This window comes from Rutilus rutilus, assembly GCF_951802725.1.
Source record: "Rutilus rutilus genome assembly, chromosome: 21".
In the NCBI taxonomy this organism is placed as follows: Eukaryota; Metazoa; Chordata; class Actinopteri; order Cypriniformes; family Leuciscidae; genus Rutilus; species Rutilus rutilus.
In genome coordinates, this window is record NC_140226.1 from 3,108,918 (window position 1) to 3,131,336 (window position 22,419).

Sequence of the window (22,419 nt, forward strand, 5' to 3'; positions counted from 1 at the left end):
GCCCCTCCTCCACTGTGATTGGACGGCTGGGTAAAAAGTGGCAAGTGACGAGCGCTGCGTTTTACCCAACAGTTTTCAACTCTTAGCTACAAAAAAAAACAAAGACGGCACACAAACTCGTTAAATATTATTATGCAACATAGTGCATCAAATGCAATGTCATTAGTTTGCCTAAAAGAACATAGAACTTTTTAACACTTTAGGCATAATTTACGTGTGATAGGGAGCAGGTGTAAATTTCTTTCGTACCAACTAACATTTTGAAAATATGAACATTTTCATTGATCCGAAAATGTACTTCAGAGCGGCTTTACAAACGATTCATGAATGAGGCCCATCGTGTGATATTCCTTAATGTTTAATAAGTATACTCTACTGTAAAATAGTAATATATTCCTGTCACATTTTCTTCAAGTTAAACTGAACTTTTATTTTGGCGGGTTGTAGTGAAGAGCTGTGAGTTTGTGGGCCCTATCTTGCACCCAGTGCAATTGACTTTGTACAGCGACGCATGTATCATTCCTATTTTGCACCCACCGCAACAGCAGACTCCACCTCCACAGACGCACATCGGTAAATTAGGGAATGAACTTGCGCTCCCGGGGGCGGTTCAGGGAAAAGAGGAGGCGTGTCCCGGCGCAAACGTTCCCTGGTGCTATTTTGCAGTTTCAGAAAACAATTCCGCCACAGACCAGGAAAAACCTCGTCTAAAGTCAGTGGCGCGTTTTGAGTGGCACGTTCAGATGCTATTTTAAGGGCGTAATGTAGCGTGTGCACAACGCGCATACACTTTGCTTCTCTCATCTACACAGATGCAGCAGTTGCCATTTTTGCAAACCATACATAATTACAAGAAAAAAATATTACCACACGAGGGAAATCATTGTTGTGTCCATGAAGATATGAAAAAATAGGCATAAATCTAGCTTACACATTTACCCAATTATTATACGCCTATTTAACCGAAGCTAATTTGGGTGTGTTTCTCCATCCCCAATGTCACTTCTCTGTCTTTTACAGCCCTGATGAGAACGTCGGTCTCCTCGGCTGTGAACCGCTCCTGGCGTGCGTCTGGCAAATCCGCCGTTATAATAGCAATCCGCCATGGAACAAGCACGCCTGCTCTTAAAGGGAATGTGAGATGACGCTCTGATTGGTTTATTTCACGTTACGCCCAAACCACACCTATGAGTGATGAAGCTACTTCAGACCAACACATTTTAGATTTGCGTCGGGCGCATGGGTCATTTATCCCACCGGTATAATAGCAACAGCACCCAAGACCCGCCCACAAAGTTACTTGCATTTTGCATTTTATACTTGCGTTTCAGATCGTTAAAATAGGACCCTGTGTGTGTATCTGCCTATAGTTTTCTCAGATGAAATGCTGCTAAAGATTAGGTTCATGATTAGGTTTGTGTGTTTATGTGCAGATGAGCGTCACACATGATTGAGTTTGTGTAGTAGAGCAAACTGAGACAAGCACAACATGCAGACTTCAATAGCCGTGTTTTTGTATTTTAATATTAAAAGACACTAGTCCATATCACCATTTGATTAACTCTGTATCCCTTCTTTTGATTATTTATCCAAAATTTGCCAAATTCCGTGTACATTCCGTGTTATACTGGATTCAGTGATTTCAAATGTGTTTTCCGCATCGTAAAAATAATAGAGTCCTATAAAACCTCCTGTCAGGGAGGAAAGCACAACCCTCCATCATCTTAACCGGTCATTACTTTACACCAAACAAATGTGACCCACATGACCACGGCCACTGACGGTAACCTGCAGTTATGGGTGTTCTGTGGTTTGAAAATGTGACCATACAAAAACATTTACAACATGAGACTGAGGTGAAGTGGTAGAGGACTGTGAACTCTGAGCCTGGGAAAAGAAACTCACCCACAAGAGAAAACATATCGGAGATCATGCTGGCCTTTATCTTCAAATCAAGAGGAGCATCACTAGAAATATAAAAAGAGGAAAAAAGTATTAGTGCAGTTATGTAAACCTTATGGGCCAGTGAACTGTTCTGCTTTATAAGCCTTTAAGACAACACAGCGCACTCTAACACAAAATCAGATATTGGGCAGAATGTCTAAGCTGCTCATTTCCATCCAGTGAAATTGAATGGTGATTTATACAGTGTCAAGCTGAAAACACCATCATAACAATAGTCTATATCAGGGATCGGCAACCTATGGCACGCGGAGGGATAATTACTGGCACGTGACAATAGGAGTGTATGTATTTAAATAAAGTCTCTCGAACTTGCATACGGAATTACATTTTTGAGTTAAATACTTGTAACATCCAAAGATGACGAAGGTAGCTCTAAATCACAATTACGTTTATTAAACAAAGTAAACAGAATATAGCTGCAAGCAGCAAATAATGGGGTTCAAGCACTTTAAGGCCTTTAAGCCCATGCACAACAAGATATGTTTTATTTAACAAGCCTGTAGATCATAGATTGGTTTTTGAAATAATCTCAAATATTTAAAGTATGATTCGATTGACAGTGGTGTCCTAGAGGCAAAGCTGCTCAGAATGAGGAGTTCTACCATGAGGTATGAATGATGTGGGCGTGTGCGAAAAATTGTGTCATATGCAATCCTTTACGCACGTGAAAAACGTGAAGGTACCCCCCAGTGGCCGATTTCTTTCTAATTCACAGGCTTCTAGAGCCGCGAGTCAAACAGGCCTGGCGTGTTTCGTTCCGATCGGCCTCCGTTAACCTTGCCTGACAGCCGCTAGAACTTCACTGGCCGACGGCAGCTGTGTTTGAGATAAGCGAATGTTCTCGTAGACAATCATGGCACCTTGGACAAAGACACCGCATGCCAGTTTTCAAGTCAATCGGACTGACTGTTGCGAAGCTATATCCGTTTTCGTGTTTGTGGCCAATGGCCAGTCGCCGAGTCCTTCTTCACGCGGCCACAGACCGAGCCCATACATGGGTGTACCAAGTTTGCTGAAATTATCTCATTCTGTTCAAGAGTTATAGCCGTTTTAGTAAAAGTGTCCACGCCCACTTTGAAAGTTTTGGCATCCCGTCGCAGAAGTGAATCAAAATGTTGACATTTTTTTTGAATAATTATTGGCATCCAGACTAAAGAGAATCTTTATGCAATGGTTTGGTTCAGATCAAGCGAAAAACTAAGACTAGTTTGCAAAAGTAGGTTTTTTGAAAAATCCAAAATACCCTAAAATTTTGAGACATGCGCTACGCTACGCGCTTGAACCCCTAAAAATCCAAGAGAGCACATGCAACGTAACATACACACGAACAATACCGGACAATGACAATCTGAAAGTCATTGCTGAACATCTTGACAATGTTCATTAGTAGTATTATAAAACTGAATGTGAGTGGTGAGAGAGAGTTGCCTGGGACAACTCTTCGCTCTACGGCTTTTACCAGTCTTTACCAACCACTTGCATGGAAACGCACATTGGTTTTCTAACCCTTCATTTCAACTCCCAAGAAGCAGGCGATGACTGTTGGGTATGTTCATACAGTTGATGATGATGGAATACTGTCAAATGATAGAGGTTGCGGTTGCCTCACTTGGTTGCAATATCTTAAAGGGTTAGTTCACCCAAAAATGAAAATTCTGTCAGTAATTACTCTCCCTCATGTTGTTCCAACCCCGTAAGACTTTCGTTCATCTTCAGAACACAAATTAAGATATTTTTGATGAAATCTGAGAGCTGGATCACTCCTCCATAGGCTGCTAGGTAATCGATATCTGCCATCCCAGAAAAGTTAGTAAAGACATCTAAGTGACTACAGTGGCTCAACCTTAAGTTTATCAAGCGACGAGAATACTTTTTGTGCGCAAAACAAAACAAAAATAACGACTTTTCAAAACAGAAATAATGAGCCACTGCAGTCACTTGGATTATTTTAACAATGTCTTTACTAACTTTTCTGGGATGGCAGATATCGATTACCTAGAAGCCTATGAAGGAGTGAGACAGCTCTCAGATTTCACCAAAAATATCTTAATGTTCCGAAGATGAACGAAAGTCTTACAGGGTTGGAACAACATGAGGGTGAGTAATTACTGACTAGGGCTGTCAACTTTAGTCGTTTAGTCGACTAATCGGTCGATGCCGTCTTGGTCAACTGACAGTCTCATTGGTCGACCAGTTGCATTTTTTTTTTTTTTTACCAATAAAGAAATTTTCATTGATTTACTCCTTGAGATTTATTCCTTTATAAGCAGTTATATATTACTGTATTCTAAATATAATTAGCCTATGTTTTATCCCCAACTTTAAATGCTTTAATTTAGGCTATTTTGTAACAGCACCACAGTTTAGCGCACCACGTAGAACACTCGGGAACCGCACCTGTGGCTGGCTGCACTGCTGCTTCGCGCTCAGTAAGGAATATAGGTAGTAATCTCTATGTGTCTGTCTGTCCGTTTGCATTTTGATTATTTCGAGAACCGTTCATCCAATCGATTTCACAAGGGAGTGCAGTGTCGCATTTGGTGCAATATAGACAGACACGCAAGACGCGACATGTTCAGAATTAATAGTAAACTACAGAACAGCGCGAGCGGGACCGGGAAGCGGCGCACCTCACGCGAGCAGGGCGGCTATATTCTCCGAGAACGGACACTGATATAAAACGTACACAGTCTATTAACTTAAGCAATACTTTTAAGGTAGTCTAATATTTTTCTGACTAACAAATTACTGACACAGTAAAGGTTTAGATTTAAATAAAGAAAAAACGAAATTTAAATAAAGAAAAAAACGAAATTTAAATAAAGAAAAAACGAAATTTAAATAAAGAAAAACGAAATTAAGTTAGCCTAAATTAAAAACGGGATCCCAGGTGTCAAAAAAAAGAAAAAAAAGAAAAGAAAAAAAAGAAAGTTTTTTCGTTGTTGTTTTATAAATGCTCTATGACAATTGTTTAATAAATGTTCAATCAAAATGCAAAACATCGCGTCTTTTTTTTTTTTGTCGACTAATCATTGCGCAGGACAGGACTTTGGTCGACTAAGCATTTCTTTGGTTGACTACAGCCCTATTACTGACAGAATTTTCATTTTTGGGTGAACTAACCCTTCAATGCAGAGCATCAAAGCTTCTGATCCAGTTGTGGACATGTCTAGACCTGAAAACATCCAATTGAGTAGATCTTTGAAGGCCGACCAAATCACCTGTAACGGGAAATCCTTCCTCTCGCTTTGAAATGGGCTTTTCTTGGAGGCTTCGATTTGATCCCACCACTTATGACAGATACTCTGGCATAGATCAGTGCGTTCATAAGGAATGCTTGAGATGTTCTTTACACCATATTGAGTTTTACATGGATAAAAACTCTTACAGTCTTTTGAAATGGCATGCACTTTATAAAAGTCCTGGAACTCACAACTTTCACAACTGTTTTATGGAGTTTTTGTCTACTGAAAGTCTTTCATCAGCTCAATAATTAGCATTTTGTTAAACTACTGTCCAGTCCATTGAACCCAGTGTACTTCAAGGTAACACTTCAGTTTAGGGTCCAATTCTCACTATTACTAGGATATTGGCTGTCTATTAGTTCTTATAACGCACATATTAATGCCTTATTCTTTATTACCATATTCTACATCCCTTAATCACACAATACCTAAACTTAACAACTACCTTACTAACTATTAATAAGCAGTAATTAGGAGTTCATTGAGGCAAAAGTCATAGTTAATATAGTTAGTTAATAGTGAGAATCGGACCCTAAACTAAACTGTGATCTACATCACTGTCAACATTTTCCCCAGTCAAAATATGGTGCCACAGGGGCCAAAAATGCACATTTGATTGCATTTATATATTTGACTAAAATCCATTGTTTGAATGGCAGTATGAGATGGAAATTGAAAGTGCAAAACGCAGTGATCTCAAATTGCACTTGCCTGTATAACACAGGCAGAACACAAACACCCAAAGCCTAGGAAGAAGCAGTTATTGTACACATCAGCATACACATAAGAAAATGGAAAAATCAAAGGATTAGTGTGTGTGCGTTGCTCACCATGCCAATGAGGGAGAGAGGTTCACTTCCAAGAGCCACGGTTTGAGGTTGGAATCAATGAGAACGTCGAAACCATACAGTTCTGCGAATTGAGACACACACACACGGGTGAATGGGAGGACACACACCACACAGAGGCGGCCAATGCTACTGAGAGCCGTCTGTGAATGTAAATGAACAGATTAAAGCAGTAATGGAAGAAGAAACACAGGCCACATACACATTGAAAACCTCTTTAACATACAGAAGTAAATCCTCTAAAAATGATCATTCTGTGTGTCTCTCCTGAAACTGTCATGGCTGATAGTGTTGGTGTCCAGAAAGTTTGCATTCACTGCACTTTCAATACTAATCGAATTAGGATATTTTGATAAATTATGACATAACATTATCTAGCATGTCAGAAAAGCTGTGACGTCACTGAATTAGCAGCTAGTTTAGTTTTAAAAACTATGCAGATGTATTGTAATGTGGTTGTCACTATCAGAATTTTATGTTTAAAGTGAAAATGTTTAATGTGTACAAGTAACCTTGTATTGTAAACGTACAGTATGGAATTTTTCGCCGCTAGGGGTCGCTAGCCTCTTTACAATAACAAAGGTGTAGTTTGATGACGCAACATTTGCTAAGAATTATGGATCTTGTCGTCAACGTCAAGCCGACCGATCTAATAATGTTTATGGATGAGTGAATACATCGATGCTTTTATCATGACTGTGATATGAAGCAGTTCGGGATTGCTAAGAGACAGCTATCAGCTCCACACGCGACGCGAGTCCCGCGGATATAAAAGGAATATGGACATTTCATTCTACCGAACTACACGCAAGTGCAGAATTACAACTCACAGGTCAGTTTATTAGACACATTAAACTTGTGAGGTAACGCAGCACTGTTTCACTTAGTCTAACATTACACTAGCACACTAAACTGCATTTGAATGTGTTGAAATTAATGTGTTAGTTTGTCTGTATGAGACTAGCAGTAAGCTAGATCAACATTAGAATAACATACAGATCATATTCTAACATTTTATCATTGTTGAACTATATAACATTGATTAGTTTTTTTGTAAATGTGCTCACCTGTTTAATAAAGTACATGTAGGAGCGGTCGAAGTCTCGGACGTGGAGCTCTCGATTATATAACGTTACTGTCTATGGGAGCTCTCGGCATCTCGAAAACACCGCGCTGATATTGATTCTCGTATTAGTTCTCCTTTTTTTATCCAAAGTCTGCTTGCCATGGTCCATAATGTTTGAACGAAACAACAACAGCGTGCAGATAGACATTGCGAACTAACAGCCGTCCACGTCAGTCGCCTTGGTTACTATCAGAGGGCTCTGGTTCATAGCTCTGGTTGCTATGGCAGCACGAGCGGAAACCAGGGACAACGCGGATATGACGCCATTGACGGCGACAAAACGGAAATAAAGAAACGGGACGTGTCTTCGAATTAAATGACAAATTTCTCCTGGTTTGAAAGTTGTTGGAAACAGTCGGGATAATGCAAGTACACAACTAAAAAAAATATCTAACATAGATATAGTGATTTTTGCTATTTTTAAAGCAAAAAGTTACATATTGTGCCTTTAATAAATATGGAATTTTGCAATTCTCGATTCAATCATGCACAATAAAAACTACTAGCCTAACTAATATAAAGGTTTTTTTTAAGACAAATAAACAAAATACAAGCGGCAGCACAAATAAATACAATAGAACAAAGATACAAAAGAAATAAACAGTGCTTTATTCTCAAGTAGGTCAAAACTGTCACGGATGTGTGTGCAGGAAGGAGGACGAAGACAGATGAATAAAGTTCCAAGCGTAGTTTAATAACGAGACAGGCATTAACTCAACACATCTATACATGACGGTGACCGGACAATGAGTGAGAGCAAAGGCACAACTTAAGTAGCGAACACAAACATGGTAATAGACTAAACACAGCTGAACTGAACTAACTAACGATCTTAACCATGGAAACGGCGGGAAACAAACAGACTTTTAGACAAAAACAAACTAAAAGTCCATGAACACAGAAACTAACGGACATAACCATAACAATAACAGTAGTAATCAAGTACAGAAACTGAATAATATAAAGTAATCAAATGTAAAATAACACTGGATAGTCTAAGCTAAACATAGATGAATCCTTATTAAAGCTACAAAAGTTATTCAGTCAAGAGCAGTGAGGGATTCTGTCGTTGGGGTTTGATTAGCATTAGTCAATGTTAATTGATGTTTTAGTTTTGTTTTTGATTTTGGCTTCCGACGAAAACATGATGCCGCCCTCTATTCCTTCGTTTAAAGCGGTGGGCTGTCACCACACATAACATCCAATCAGTCGAATCATGTAACGTCACGTGTAAAAGCGTATTGAGCTGCGAAAGAGACGCTGTTCAACAGGCTTTCTGTCCACGTGATCCGAGATGGAGAGAAACACAGGCAAGGTTACTCTGGGCTTCGGGCGTGTGCTGAAACGGACAAATATTAAATGTTGCCTATGTAGGCAATTCACTAGGTTTTGGAACAGAGCCTGTATGTGTCTCTAAATGCTCTCAGGTATAAAGCAGGTCTTTATCAAACAGTTTCTGTGTCCTTTCTACATTCACTGACACAAGAGAGAGAGTGTTTGAATGTGTGTGTGTGTGTGTGTGTGTGCAAACAGAGCTGTTTTAAAGAGCTCATAGAGCGGGGCGACATATCGGCTATAAATAAGCCTGTGTCGGCCTGCTTACTTTATACTCAATTTCATGGCATCAAAGGGATCAACAGCTGATCCCACTATTCCCACTTCACCTGTGTCTGTCTATATCATTAGACTGATGATGGCTCAGTTCTCATGTGCCTCATTTGAAAAATTATAATAATAATAATTTACATTTTTTGCCTATTGTGTTTTATGAGTAGAATTTATTGTTTTCCTCCTGTCCCGGATTTAGAAACTCGATCTTTAAATATGAAAATCCATCACAAAACTATTAATTACATGGCTAAATCTATGAGAATCTAAACAAGAGACTGAAATAATAAAGATTACATATATAAATGCTTTTAATATTTATTGTGTGAAAACTATTTCTATCAGTGTGTGTCTGTGTGATTTTGTGGTTTTTGTGTTTCAGTATTTTGCCCTAATAACTGATGACTTTTTGACTGTTTTTTGGTGAACTATCCCTTTAAAAGCTCTCGAGTCTTTAAAGTTTTAAAAGTAAAGACTGAAAACTGTTGTTTCAGACCCAAAAACCAGCTTGAGTTTGACGTACCTCTTCCTCTAACAAGCTTTTCCCCACTGATTCATAAGCAGTTGCTCGATTAATAAAAATAAAAAGTGCATTTATAAACTATCTGCCTGTCTCAGTTGACCTCTGACCCTATGTAATTTTTCAAGAAAGATCCCAAACCAGATTGTGTCACACATGAGTATTTCGTAAACCTGTTCTGCATGGTATACTGTAATCCATGTATTTGTAAACTGGTAGGATGTGCATGTAAGAGCATCTGGACTTGGTTACCCAATCCCTGAAGACCTCTCGTCACTCATCAGAGGGCCTTCATCAGCTGACGGGATTCAAAACTTGGATAAATCCATAACTACAACCAGATGCTCTTGAATAAGACTTTACCTGCTGCTCCACAGAACACTGTGACAATGACCTGGATCGCAGGCAGAGCCTCTGTTTGACAGGCACTGGAGGCTGAAGTGAACTGAGAAAAACAGATTTACTGCCGGTTCCTCCTGACAACAAAACGCTTGCTTTATTCCCCATCTTCTGACAACCTAAATATGCAACACAGACTAAAGGTGCGGTAACATTAGCAACCTTTTGAGGGTTTGAGGGTTAAAAAACTAATTTTTTAAATAGTATTATTGGATAAAGTGTTGCCGAAAAAGATGTAGGCTCATTAGGTATTATAACAAAGCCAAAACACTGATTCGTTAACTAGTCAGCTACTTTTCTGGTTAAATAATGAACTACAACAAACAGGTAGTCGTGAAAGTATGGAAGTAAAATAATGACAAATGTTTTTGAAACAAAAAAAGCTTGTTGAATTGCACTACTTGAAAAAATATGCATCGCATTAATAACCCTGCTTGCATTTTAATGCATTGTATTGTTAGGGTTTGCATTTTTATGGGCTGATATTCAACATGGTTGTATATTTAAGCTGTGAATATTACAATTCAAAACATTTCACACACATTTTCATTATTAAAAATTAAATAATCCATATTCACCTTTTAGATTTCACTTCCAAAATATTAATTCCATTTAAAAATACAATCTATAATATTCGACAGGAAATTATCGGTCCATTTTATTTCGCTTTACAAATTCGCTTCCACATATTCAGTGGTTCAAATTGGACAGAAAATTCAACTTTTGCCATCCGGGAACGGCAGGAATATCAGTGGATTTGGATTAATGATCTCCATAGCTGTTAGTCGGCAGTGTTGTGGGTAACTAGAGTTTACTCTAATTAGAGTACTCTAATTACCTTTTTCGTGAAATGTGTAACTTAACGCGTTAGTTTCTTGCGTTAAGTAATCAGTAACTTCGTTATTTTTTTTAAAAAGTAATCCGTTATTTTAAGGAAAGGAAAATCCCGACTGCAGCCTGCTTTTTGTCAGACAGTAGGCTTAGGTCTAATTTGCCACCTGCGGGTATATCAGCGGAGCCGAAGCGCTGTGATCGTAAAGTCAATGGCTGTGATACGTCTGTGCCCTGCATGCGCCTGAGTCTGACCCTGTGTGTGTGTGTGTGTGTGTGTGTGTGTGTGTGTGTGTGTGTGTGTGTGTGTGTGTGTTTTTTTTTTTTTTTGAACTCCCGGCAAGATGGCAGAGAAGACAGCGTTTGGATTATGGAAGTACGCACATCATGTTCAATTTGTCAACGAAAAGGAAAAGAAAATGCACACTCTGCGTTGGTGAAAAGCTTCTGTCGACCGCCAAAAATTTAATTCGGTTTGTAATCATTTTTGTTTGACAGGCAGCTGTTAATTTCGGTTAGATCGACCGGTTGTTCATTTCTAAATGGATTTAAATCTGCAAGCCTGTTTACCTCAGGTTGTGTTTACAAGTAAGCACACTTGATACACTTTGATAACTGCATTGGATTTAAAGAAAAAAATCAGGAGTTATCTTGTATGGTGCTCATATACAGTAGCCTAGGCTACCCGGGCTGGGCAGGTGCGAATTTTGATTAATATGTTCTGTGATAATAAATAAATAAATAAAACGCCATGTGGAATAGCCTATTGCTGACTGTCTTTCCTGTTATTGTTATCCTGCAGTGTTAATTTAGTCGGATGACTGACGTTATTCATTGTCAGGAGTCACGACTTCTAGGTGCATTTAAAGGGGCCGGGGGCTGTGTCTGTCATGTGTGAGCCGCTGCAAACGGCTTTTAATTTTTGGTAACGCATGAGTACTCTAACGCGTTACTTTTATGAATAGATGACGCTGTAACGTAACTGATTACTTTTAATTGATGGTAACGTTGTAACCTAATTAACTACTTTCCAAAGTAACTATACCCAACACTGTTAGTCGGCCTCACCAGAAGGGGGCGCAAGCGGCTGTTGACGAAGAAAACTATAGAGCAACGGATGAGAGAGTCACTCATTCATAAAAACGGATTTACAGAAATGGAGCAAGCAGTAAGTGTGTGTGATGATTATCAGGGCCAGTATATCTATGGAAAAGCTGATAAAGACACAAAAGCTGTGTTTACAGTTAGTTTTGCACATGTATAAGCAGCTTTCTCTACCGTGAACAAGATTATAATGTTATTCCCCTATGCTGACGTACAGATCAAACGTTAAATCTGAGGTAGTAGACACATATTTCTCTCGGTTGTTTAGTTTTCTTTACTTTATATGGCGGAGCTGTGCTTCAGAACTGGGGATTCCCTCAATACGTCACGCTCCAGGATTCCCCTGCGCTCAGGACACTTAAAGTAACTCAATGGACAAAATACAGTGATATAAAAGACCAAACTCGCACCTTATTGGGGATGTGGGCTATACTAGATACAGGAACAGGCAAGCGGACTCAGAATATGAACGTAACGCGCATAAAGTTGGCTTGACACTCGATATTAGATATTCGCACATTTATAGTTAGACAGTTACTGTTGCTAAGTCCGACAAGCCATGCCGTAATCATTTTAGTTTTATTATAAGGGCATTTATTTCTGCGCATCTTGAATTTGGGGGTATTTATGTTCAGTTCGGTAGCATGTTTGCCCGCAGTGTCAGGGTTCTGTCACTTCTGTCTACACTGTAAAAAAAAAGTGTAATTTTACAGGTAATTGTCTGTATTTTTTTACAGAATTTTACCGTTTTGTCATTATACAGCAAATATCTGTAAAATAAAAGGCATTTGCTGTAATTTAAAGGTCCATTGTTAAATTTACAGGTAATTGCTTGTATTTTGGTTTTACAGCAATTTTACGTTTTTTAAAAGGAACTTGTCTGTATTTTTACAGAGTTATGTGTAATTTTACAGAAATTATTAAGTAATATTTTACAGATTTTTTCTGTGAAATTAGAAAACAAAGAAAAGAAGGTATAACTGCGGAAATCAGCATCTATTCAATATGTTTTCCTTACAGATTATTAAGCATGTGGGGGCTAAAGTGAGGGGTTTTTTTAAGGTTAAATAAAAGTATTTGTACCATAGACTGTGATTTGTACATACAGTACCCTACATAGGCTACAGTAGGCCTGAATTATTTTTTATTTCACATTTTATTTTATACTCATTTTGATCATTATTATTCTCAGTATAATAATCTAGTATAGTACAGTATAATAATAAACAGTCTTATTCTCCCATAATTTCATGTATATTTTATAAATATTTTTCCAAATCTCCGTTGCTTCACATTCAGGGCTTTGTGTGTGTGTGTGTGTGTGTGTGTGTGTGTGTGTGTGTGTTTGAGTGCGCGCGCGCGATGACGCAGATTCAAATTCATTTCCACTGTTTACTCCCGCCCACAACGGTTAACGTTAGCTGATCCGTCGAGTTTGGGCAAGCGGGAGATTTGAATTCAGTCTACTCTCGTGAAGTGGATTGTGAGATCAACAGTGGTTCAAAGCAATCAAATTCGTCGAGAGCAGCCGTGAGCAGGAGCTCGTCAGTCAGTCCGTTTGGATTCTTCGGAAATAACGCCCTTTTCAGTGAGCTTTGTTCGTCACAGCGAGCGGACATCATGCCAACCCGATCACCGGCTGAGGTAAGAGTCTCATTATACTAAGTTACATGTGAACGATATTTTATATTACATTTGTTTTAAGTTTACAGTTTTCAAGCTAACGTTAGCATTTTTAAATGATGTTCAGTTAACTGGCGAGAGCTGGAGGCCAAAACACTGAAAATGTAGCATGCGTCTTTACATTTTCCATCTGTTTTAAGAAAGATCAGTTGAACCCACACCTCAAAAGACCTAAAACGAGCTTTCGTAGACATGTTATACATATCAAAGTCCGTTTAATTTTATATAAAATCTTCGTTAATACGCGATGGTAGGCCTATCTGTCAGTAACGTTAAATCAATCTCTTAAATGGCGGGACATTTTGAAACACTGTCTGGAAGCTGAAAACTATTCTCTTAAAAATATCCTTGGTTTTAATTATAGTAAAATTATAGTAACCACGTTTTTGGCGGATTTTTATTACCATTTTTAATAACCACAGTTATACTACAAATAGGCCTACCATGTTTGTTTGTTTTTTTTGTTTTTTCTTTGTGGTTAAACCATAGTTAATTTTCGTAAGGGTTAAGGTGGCTATCAAGACTGTTAAGAAAACGAATTCAGTAAATACTGTACTTGATACAGGAAAGCACATGAGACTAGAATATGAACACAACGTGATAAATTGCATATTCTGGCTGCATCTGCTTGCCAACACGTAACGTTAGCTATAGAATGCATAGTGCTACATGTGCATATATTAGGCTTATAAAATAAAAGTTGATAGAATGTTTGTGTTCTGATGAAGAAATGAACTTATCTACATTTTGGATGACCTGGGGTCATCATAGTAGCCTTTTTCATAGGATACTTTTGATCATTGGTTATGAAAATTGCATTGATCCAGATGAACAGAAAGTTACACCCCTAGGTGTCTCAGCTTAAAACATCACTGTTAGCCTTTCCTGCTCAGCTTCCAGATCATAGTCAGTTGAGGTTTTGCATTCTTCCAGTGGAACATATTCTGACATGTGTAAATGTAATACTGAGTTGTTAATTTTTTTTTTTTATTATTATTTTTTTTTTTTTTTTGTGATTTCAGGTCAAGTGGAAAGCAGAATGATCATGGCAAACAAGGTATGGGAAGAAGTAGGCTAATTTAAAATATTGTAATGGCCGAGTCTTCTGATTCCATATGATTGCACTAAAAGTGGCAGAACATTTAATTTGTTTTATACTGTATTTTCCCATGTGAATATTCATTTGATCCTTGTGAGGCCACTGGAGCTGCACAAGGTTTGGTTTTACTACAGTAAGACCACGATTGTGTAGATTCCACCCATCTATTTATTTATTTATTTTTATTTATTTTTTTTGTAGTGTAACTAGGCTCTGTCATTTAGAAACATGACTTTTCCTATCACTTAATGACACATATCTCTACCTTTCATTCCAGCCAGAGGATCTGACGGTTGCTGCTCGCATCTCAGCCTACCTGATGGAAAATTCTTCCTTCACCTTCAACTCAACCTTGCCAAGACAGAACTGCTTATGGTTTCAGCCAAACCATGCGATCCTGCTGATTTGCCTTATACAACATCAGAAAGATCTGGCCCTTCCTATCGGAGCCACACAACTCCTTGTCTAAGCTCTTGTTCTATCCAGACTGGACTATTGTAATGCTCTCCTGGCAGCTCTTCCAGCATCAGTCAAACCTCTGCAACTGATCCAGATGCTGCAGACCTAAACTCACTGCTTCAGATCTGTGTGTCTCCAGAAGCTTGTGTTCTGCAAGTGAACGGCGCCTTGTGGTGCCATCATCCCAAAGAGACACAAAATCACTTTCCCTGGACTGTTCCCTGCTGGTGGGATGACCTGCCCAACTCAACACATTTTCAAGAAACTGCTAAAGATCCATCTTTTCATAAACACTTGACCCAATAATACTAAATCTTTGTTTTAATAATAAATAAATGAACTTGTGTACTGTGCTACACTAACTGGGACTTGTCGCTGCACTTGTTGCTTCTATTGTTCTCTTAATTTTAAGTCACTTTGGATAAAATGTAATTGTAAATATTTGAAATAAGTTATATTAGAGTATAAAGGTATACAGCAATTGCCTTTTAATGTGGATATTTTTACATGTTCTAAATGATATACTAAGCCTGTATTTCCTATCATTCACGTATCTTGATGTTCAGTGTTTGTTTAATGAGTAATACTGTAAATGTGCAGGTATTCCGTACTTGTACGTTTAGTTAATTTAACAGAAATTGACTGTACATTTGCTATTATTAAGTACTTAATCAGAGATTGGTCAAAGTTGTGAAACTGGATCTGCAAAAAATTAAAACTGTAAATATACAAACTTTGTATTTGAATTTATGTACTTATTACATTTTTATACATAACTTCATAGTTATTTTACACAGAAAAACTATATATTAAAAGATAATTACTGTAGATAGACAGAACATTATTATAAAATAAATTTATAAAACCCTAAATTTACAGTTTAACCTTAAAGTTAAATGTTCTTTTTATGTAATTTGACATCATTTATCTGTTTTTCCACGGTTTAATAAGCCATTATTAACAGTAATGTACTGTAATTTAATTAATTTTGACCGTAAAGTCAATTCTGTATTTTTACGGTTTTTGCCTGTAATTTTGTGAAATGGTTATTTGCTGTAATTTAACGGAACCCGTCTGGAAACTTTGCTGCCAGAGATTTACCGTTTTTTTACGGGATTTTTTTTTACAGTGTAGTCTATTTCTTGGTTTTGTGACAGAGCCCTGACACTCCTGTTTTGTCTTGTACTGTGTAGCACACAGCTTGTGTTTTACACTAGCTGTGCGCTTTCATGTTGTCATGTTTTGTGTGAGCACATGGCTTATGAGTGTTCTCATTGGCTGCGTGTTCATGTCTCGGTTTGTGCCATGTTCACATGGCTTGTGATTTGTTTGACTGTAGCTTGTGTTTTAGTCATGTTTGGTGTGAGCACTTGGCTTGTCATGTATGTTTCCTTGTGCTCTCCTGTCGAAGTGTCTAAGGTCTCGTTTAAACTGCAGGTCTTGATGCCCAATTCTGATTTTTTACCTTTATCCGATTTTTTTGACCGTCCGTTTACACGTTCTTTCAACTGTGACCCATATCCGATTCATGTGTTTACACTTGCCATACTATCTAAAACATCGCGCATGCTCAAAGGGTTAAATTCTCTTGCACAGATGGGCGGACGGGAAATATGCTTGATGCTAGCTCTGCGATATACGCGAAGTTCGCCAAACATTACCATGATTTTGAGGCGGAGGAGGACGAAAAGTGCCATTATTGCACATATGCTTCAGTTATTGTAGGCCTATGTGAGAGAGATCTCAGGACTGGTGGGAGCATATTGTGTTTAAATATTGGCTTTAACGAGGAGCAGTGGGTCCGAAATTTTGTTGTGTACTACAATATGTTGTGTCAACGTTTGTCCACATTCCTCTCCTACGACGACACAACTTTCAACCATCCGTCCCTTTGCAGATGCACGTCGGGGTTTCTCTCGTCATTAAACCGCGGAGACGTTGCCCAATGCCTCAGACAATCCAATCTGCCTGTTTACATGACAGTCGCATTGGCACATATCCAATTTATTTCCACATATGAATGAGGCCTGAAACCGATCTCGAAATATCGGAATGCATGCGTTTTTTTCCTGTTTACACTGTCATAGAGCACATCCGATCTGTGTCACATATGAGCAAAACATTTGAATTGGGTCACATTTCACTGACAGTGTAAACGATGCCTAAATCCGCCCATCTTGTTGCCTGATTATTGGTTAATTTGCCCCACCTGCCTTCCCTCATTACCCTCTTTTGTTTGCTTCCCAATTTATTCTCCTTGTGTTTGCAGTCCTGTGCTGGTTCATCGTATAATGCCCTCATGTAAAGTCTTGCTGCCTGTCTTGTATCCCCCACGGGGAAGTTTTTGTTTGTTTTTGTTAGATTTTATGCTTAATAAAAACCCATCACTCTGCATTTGAGTCCTCGCTACTTTCATCAACCCAAACCCTGACACGCAGCCCACGTTAATTGTTCAACCCTGCCTAAGACACTGACTAATGAAGCCAGTCACTGTCCACGCAGGCTCAGCGGATCACTAGGTTCTTGAACAGAGCAACAGACGAGTCCATCTTTCTTTTATCAGCTCTAAACGCGAGCTGAAAGACCCACACACTAATTACTCAAGATGTACAAAAGCACCATTTCGCATTGTGAACACGCGTACAAACACAAACAGCACGCTCCACACACACATTCACACTCCGCTTCAAACAGCGAGCAGCCAACAGCCCATGTGCAACGCATTTTCCCTCAATTAGGAGCAGACACCGGTCCTGCCCGCACCTCAGCCCTCACAGGCCGTCTCGCTCTCTACGTCTCGCTTCTCTCGGCTCTCGTGGCTCTTTAATGTGTGCTGGGAGGGCCCATTAACATCACCACAAAATATTCACAGTGAGGAGAATAAATAAGCACCAACTAGGGAAGATCAAAGCAGAGCGTTATTATGAGACGTTGGGCTCTGGAATCGAAAAAACAAGCCCAAACCAAACTAACCACACAACAACAATAACAAGAGCGTAACGTATCATCTCACTGGGTGTCTCCTGCGTCTGCTGTGGCACTTGACAATGTTGCATCACTGCAGAAATGAATCGTATTCCTGCTGGTTTTGGGTGTCTTTTCATAAACAATATAATAGAGGGTGGGGTGGCTTGCATTAACTCACTGATGAAATATAACTTGACTTCTAAGCTTAAGTAAGAGACGATTTACACACGATTACAGCACTGCAGAGAACTGCATATCACTTCAGCCATGGAAACTGGGAGACTTTCACCAATCGCTTATCGCAATTATTTCTGAGACAATATATCGCACAACAAAAAGTAGTTATCGTGACAGGCCTATTCATGAGGCTCTTTTCCCATGTGACCACATTCAAAAAAATGCCATGAAAGTATTAAAGCAGTGACTTGTGGACCAAGCATGTTGCAATGCATTAGGACTGCCTTATCCATAAATAAAACATGGGATGTCCATCTTTCTGTTGTGAGCACACTTTAAAATGCCACCTACTAACAACTCCTTTTAATACTAACAAAGCCTTTTAATACCTACTTAGTCAAATATCTTGGACATTACTGTAATGCAGGGGGGGAAATGCTTCAGTGGCGCCGTGGTGAAGCCAAGTTGTCGTTTTTTAATGCCCAACGTTTGTCCAATCTTCACCTAAATTGGTTCAGATCATCTTCAGACCAAGCCTTACAAATGTACAGTAAGTAATTGGAGTTTTGATTTTCAAACTGTTGAAAACTGAAAAATAAACAGGAAGGAAAACGGTGAGACAATTGCAGACGCAAAGAAATGCTTCATTAGGAATGTCTGGTGAAATAATAATAATAATTTTTGTATTTAATGTGTAGGTTTAAGTGTAAGTGTACATGAAAACAATAAACTACCCAGCAGAAAAAAAATGAAACCAGCCTAAGCTCTATTGTTGGCCGCCTTGCTTAACACCAGTTTGGTCAGGCTGGGAGACCAGCTGAGACCAGCAGGGTAAGCGGAGACAGGTCTTTGAGTTTGGCTGCGACTGTAGTCAATTACGAGTAGACTGACCTGTGTTCTTCTAAAATGTCTTTATTAAAAACACGGCACTGTGGCTCATGACCACAAGCCCTATAAAGCATGTAAAACGAGTGTTCTTGGCCCTGAAACCGCAGCTTACAGCTCTATTTTAAAATGACTTTTGTCTAAACTCTAAAATGATGTGGCAAAACTGGTGACATGTTGTGATAGAGACCCAAGCATTCATCCAGGCATCCATTTAAAAGTCGTTCCAAAAGAAGTTTAATACTTTAAAGGCAAGGAAGTGTAAAAGGTCCAAAAAACAGTGGATAAGAGTACAAATAAAAACAAAGGTTACACTAACTGTTGGAGACCGAAGTTTCTCAGGCTCAAGCAGCATTAAAAACATTTGCATTAAGCTCCAAACCACTCTCTGTTCCCCCGCCTCACTTCTGAACACACTTAGATGCATCATTTTGCCGCCTTTAGTTAATTGGAACAAACCATTTTCTGTAAAACGAACTCTTGTCTCTCTATACATTTCAGCAAGTCCCCTCAATGATAGTTAAGACAAAGAGTTTAAAAACAATCAATAAATACAACATACAGGCAAGAAAAAAAAATATATATATAGTCATTTGCACAACTGCTATGTCCTAAAATTGTTAAAATGAGCATTTCTCTAGAGGTAAGGCCTACTCTTCTAACAACAGGAAATTAAAAAGTAAAACTCCACATGAACAATTACAATATGCATGATCTGAAGAACAATAAGGACACAGTTTTGAGGGATGAGAAGCAAAACTGGCTCTCCATCACACATGTAATTAAACAGCTTGGCTAATCAAGAATAAAAATTAACATCTCTTCATCAGCTGTTCATTAATCACAGAAACAGAGTGATGATGAGAAGGAACAAACTAACTCAAGAAAAACGTCACAGCGGCCGTCAAACAGACAGAAAATGCAGTTCTTTACTGTAAGTCTTTGCGCTAAAGTTGGCCATGTGTTGGTATCAAATCAATTACAAAATGATCCTTGATGGATCACAATGCATCTTGTCCTCCAATTTTTTTATCAGTACACACACGTTGTCACAATACCAAAGTGTCAGTAGTCGCTTTCACTCAACTGTTAAATACATGAAATATGACCTTTTCCGGAAATATATGGCATCTGCATTGAATGGCTTTCTTCTGCTTACAGTTAAGACACCAGGCTTTACTGTAAATTAGCAACACTGAAATTCTTCCGCACATTGTAAGAGTTGCGATATCAAGCAAGAGCCTGGGTTTCTCACAACGCATGTGTGGAATTGGCAGCAAACATCATAACGTCGTAAGAATCAGTTCAGAATCATTTAAGAAAGAATCGTGTGTTTTTCACCACACTGTAAAACGTGATAAGTTGACTTAACTTAATAATTTTAAGGCAACGGCTTTCCTCAATTTTTTTTAAGTAAATAAACTTCATGCTTAATCAAAAAAAATTAAAATAATCAAGTAATGTGGAATTGTCAAGTTTACATAACTTAATTTTTTCAATTAAGCATTAAGTTTATTTCCTTAATAATCTTAAGGCAACGGGTTTACTAAACTTTTCTTAAGTAAGTGAACTGAGGCCATCGTTGAGCTTGCCACAATAAACGATCAAAGAAAGACAAAATAAATATTTTACAATTCATGAAATTTGTCTCAGACCACAAAAATCATAGAGTGTGCACTTGTATAAAGAAGCATTGAAATGCACTTAAAGACGTCAATGGCCATTACACAAATACGGCCCAACACACACAGAGGCTCATTTATTCACTAGTGTGTGACTGTTCCTGCTTTCCGTGTCAGAGGTGAAGAGCGACCCATGAAGCATCATGTTACAGGACTTCATTTAGACAGCAGCTGAACAAAGACAAACCCGCCGCTAATTCACATCCAGACAATACGGACCATATAAAAGAGGGAATCGACCGTGTGGCTCTGATCCAGATTGACTGGAGATGAGATGTAAACTGGGAAAACAATGGGGCTGTTCTGCTGGAGCCAATGCTAAAGACCTTTCTCAGCACTGCCTCATTTATTATCCTCCGCATCACTTCCTGACTCTGCTACCTTATTTTAGTGCTTTATTTTTGTTTGTATGACATGGATATTTCTCTTTGTGTGTGTGATGAAGTCGGCCATATGCATTCACACACACACACACACACAAGAGGAAAGGATATACAAAGGATATATATAAAACAAATATAAAGATATTTAGTGATGCGCCAAAATTTCAGCCACCAAAAATATTCCTTCCAAGTTTAGTTTCAGCAGAAAGAGTTGGAGCGCTGAAATCATGGGTGACGTATGATAACCGTTTCTCTGATGGTGTGTTTTATCTATGTCAGTTTCATGCGCAGAACATGAATAAACTAAAACAATAAACATGTCAGCTGAACAAAACTTCAGTAAACATTATTTGTACTGCGCCTGCCATCCAATCATCGCAAAAAAGCTTTGTGTTTTATTACTTTTGATTTGAAATTATTTCTCAGCTTTCGTCTCTTTAATGTGAGGTGACAGATCGCTGTAGCGGCACGTAAACCTATCATCTTTTCTTCTTTACGACTAGTTACAGCAGCAAATAAACAAGTAAACATCAGAAGGAATATTGAAAGACTCGCTGTAATGAATCCTGGCTCATGTAATCAACAACTGCCGAAAGATGTCAATAAAACAGCTTGTAAATAATGTCACTTACACATTTACCTCAGAACAGCCTTTCAGTGACCATAAACTTGTTTGTTGACAAGAAAAAAAAATAACTCTGGAGAGGAGCGTTTTGATAAATATATGCACTATATTACATATTCATTATACTTATCTTATGTCTTATTTATTGTATTTTGAAACTCTGAATATATGGAATGAAACTGAATATATGGAATGAAACTTTTTATATGGAATGAAACTTTTTATATATGGAATGAAACTTTTTATATGGAATGAAACGCTGAATATATGGAATGAAACTCTGAATATATGGAATGAAACTTTGAATATATGGAATGAAACTGAATATATGGAATGAAACTCTGAATATATGGAATGAAACTGAATATATGGAATGAAACTCTGAATATATGGAATGAAACTCTGAATATATGGAATGAAACTGAATATATGGAATGAAACTCTGAATATGAAACTGTGAATATATGGAATGAAACACTGAATATATGGAATGAAACTGAATATATGGAATGAAACTCTGAATATGAAACTGTGAATATATGGAATGAAACACTGAATATATGGAATGAAACTCTGAATATATGGAATGAAACTGAATATATGGAATGAAACTCTGAATATGAAACTGTGAATATATGGAATGAAACACTGAATATATGGAATGAAACTCTGAATATATGGAATGAAACTGAATATATGGAATGAAACTCTGAATATGAAACTGTGAATATATGGAATGAAACACTGAATATATGGAATGAAACTGAATATATGGAATGAAACTGAATATGAAACTGTGAATATATGGAATGA

The 22,419-nt window shown here is 38.1% G+C and overlaps 1 protein-coding gene and 1 long non-coding RNA gene across 3 annotated transcripts in view; one reads left to right on the top strand and one right to left on the bottom strand.

Annotated features, from left to right (window-relative positions):
• The window catches only part of ttll5 (tubulin tyrosine ligase-like family, member 5), a 132,602-nt gene that overhangs the window by 83,731 nt on the left and 26,452 nt on the right, over window positions 1-22,419 (bottom strand). For both annotated transcript variants that reach the window (XM_084393446.1, XM_084393445.1), the window contains exons 13-14: window positions 6,041-6,122; window positions 1,906-1,967 (exon numbers count right to left, since the gene is read on the bottom strand). In XM_084393446.1, the coding sequence (XP_084249572.1) occupies window positions 1,906-1,967; window positions 6,041-6,122 (144 nt within the window). The remainder of the gene's footprint in view (window positions 1-1,905; window positions 1,968-6,040; window positions 6,123-22,419) is intronic.
• LOC311281236 lies at window positions 13,257-15,708 on the top strand. The gene is made up of 3 exons (XR_014625782.1): window positions 13,257-13,290; window positions 14,352-14,386; window positions 14,706-15,708. It is a non-coding gene; the product is annotated as an uncharacterized lncRNA (long non-coding RNA).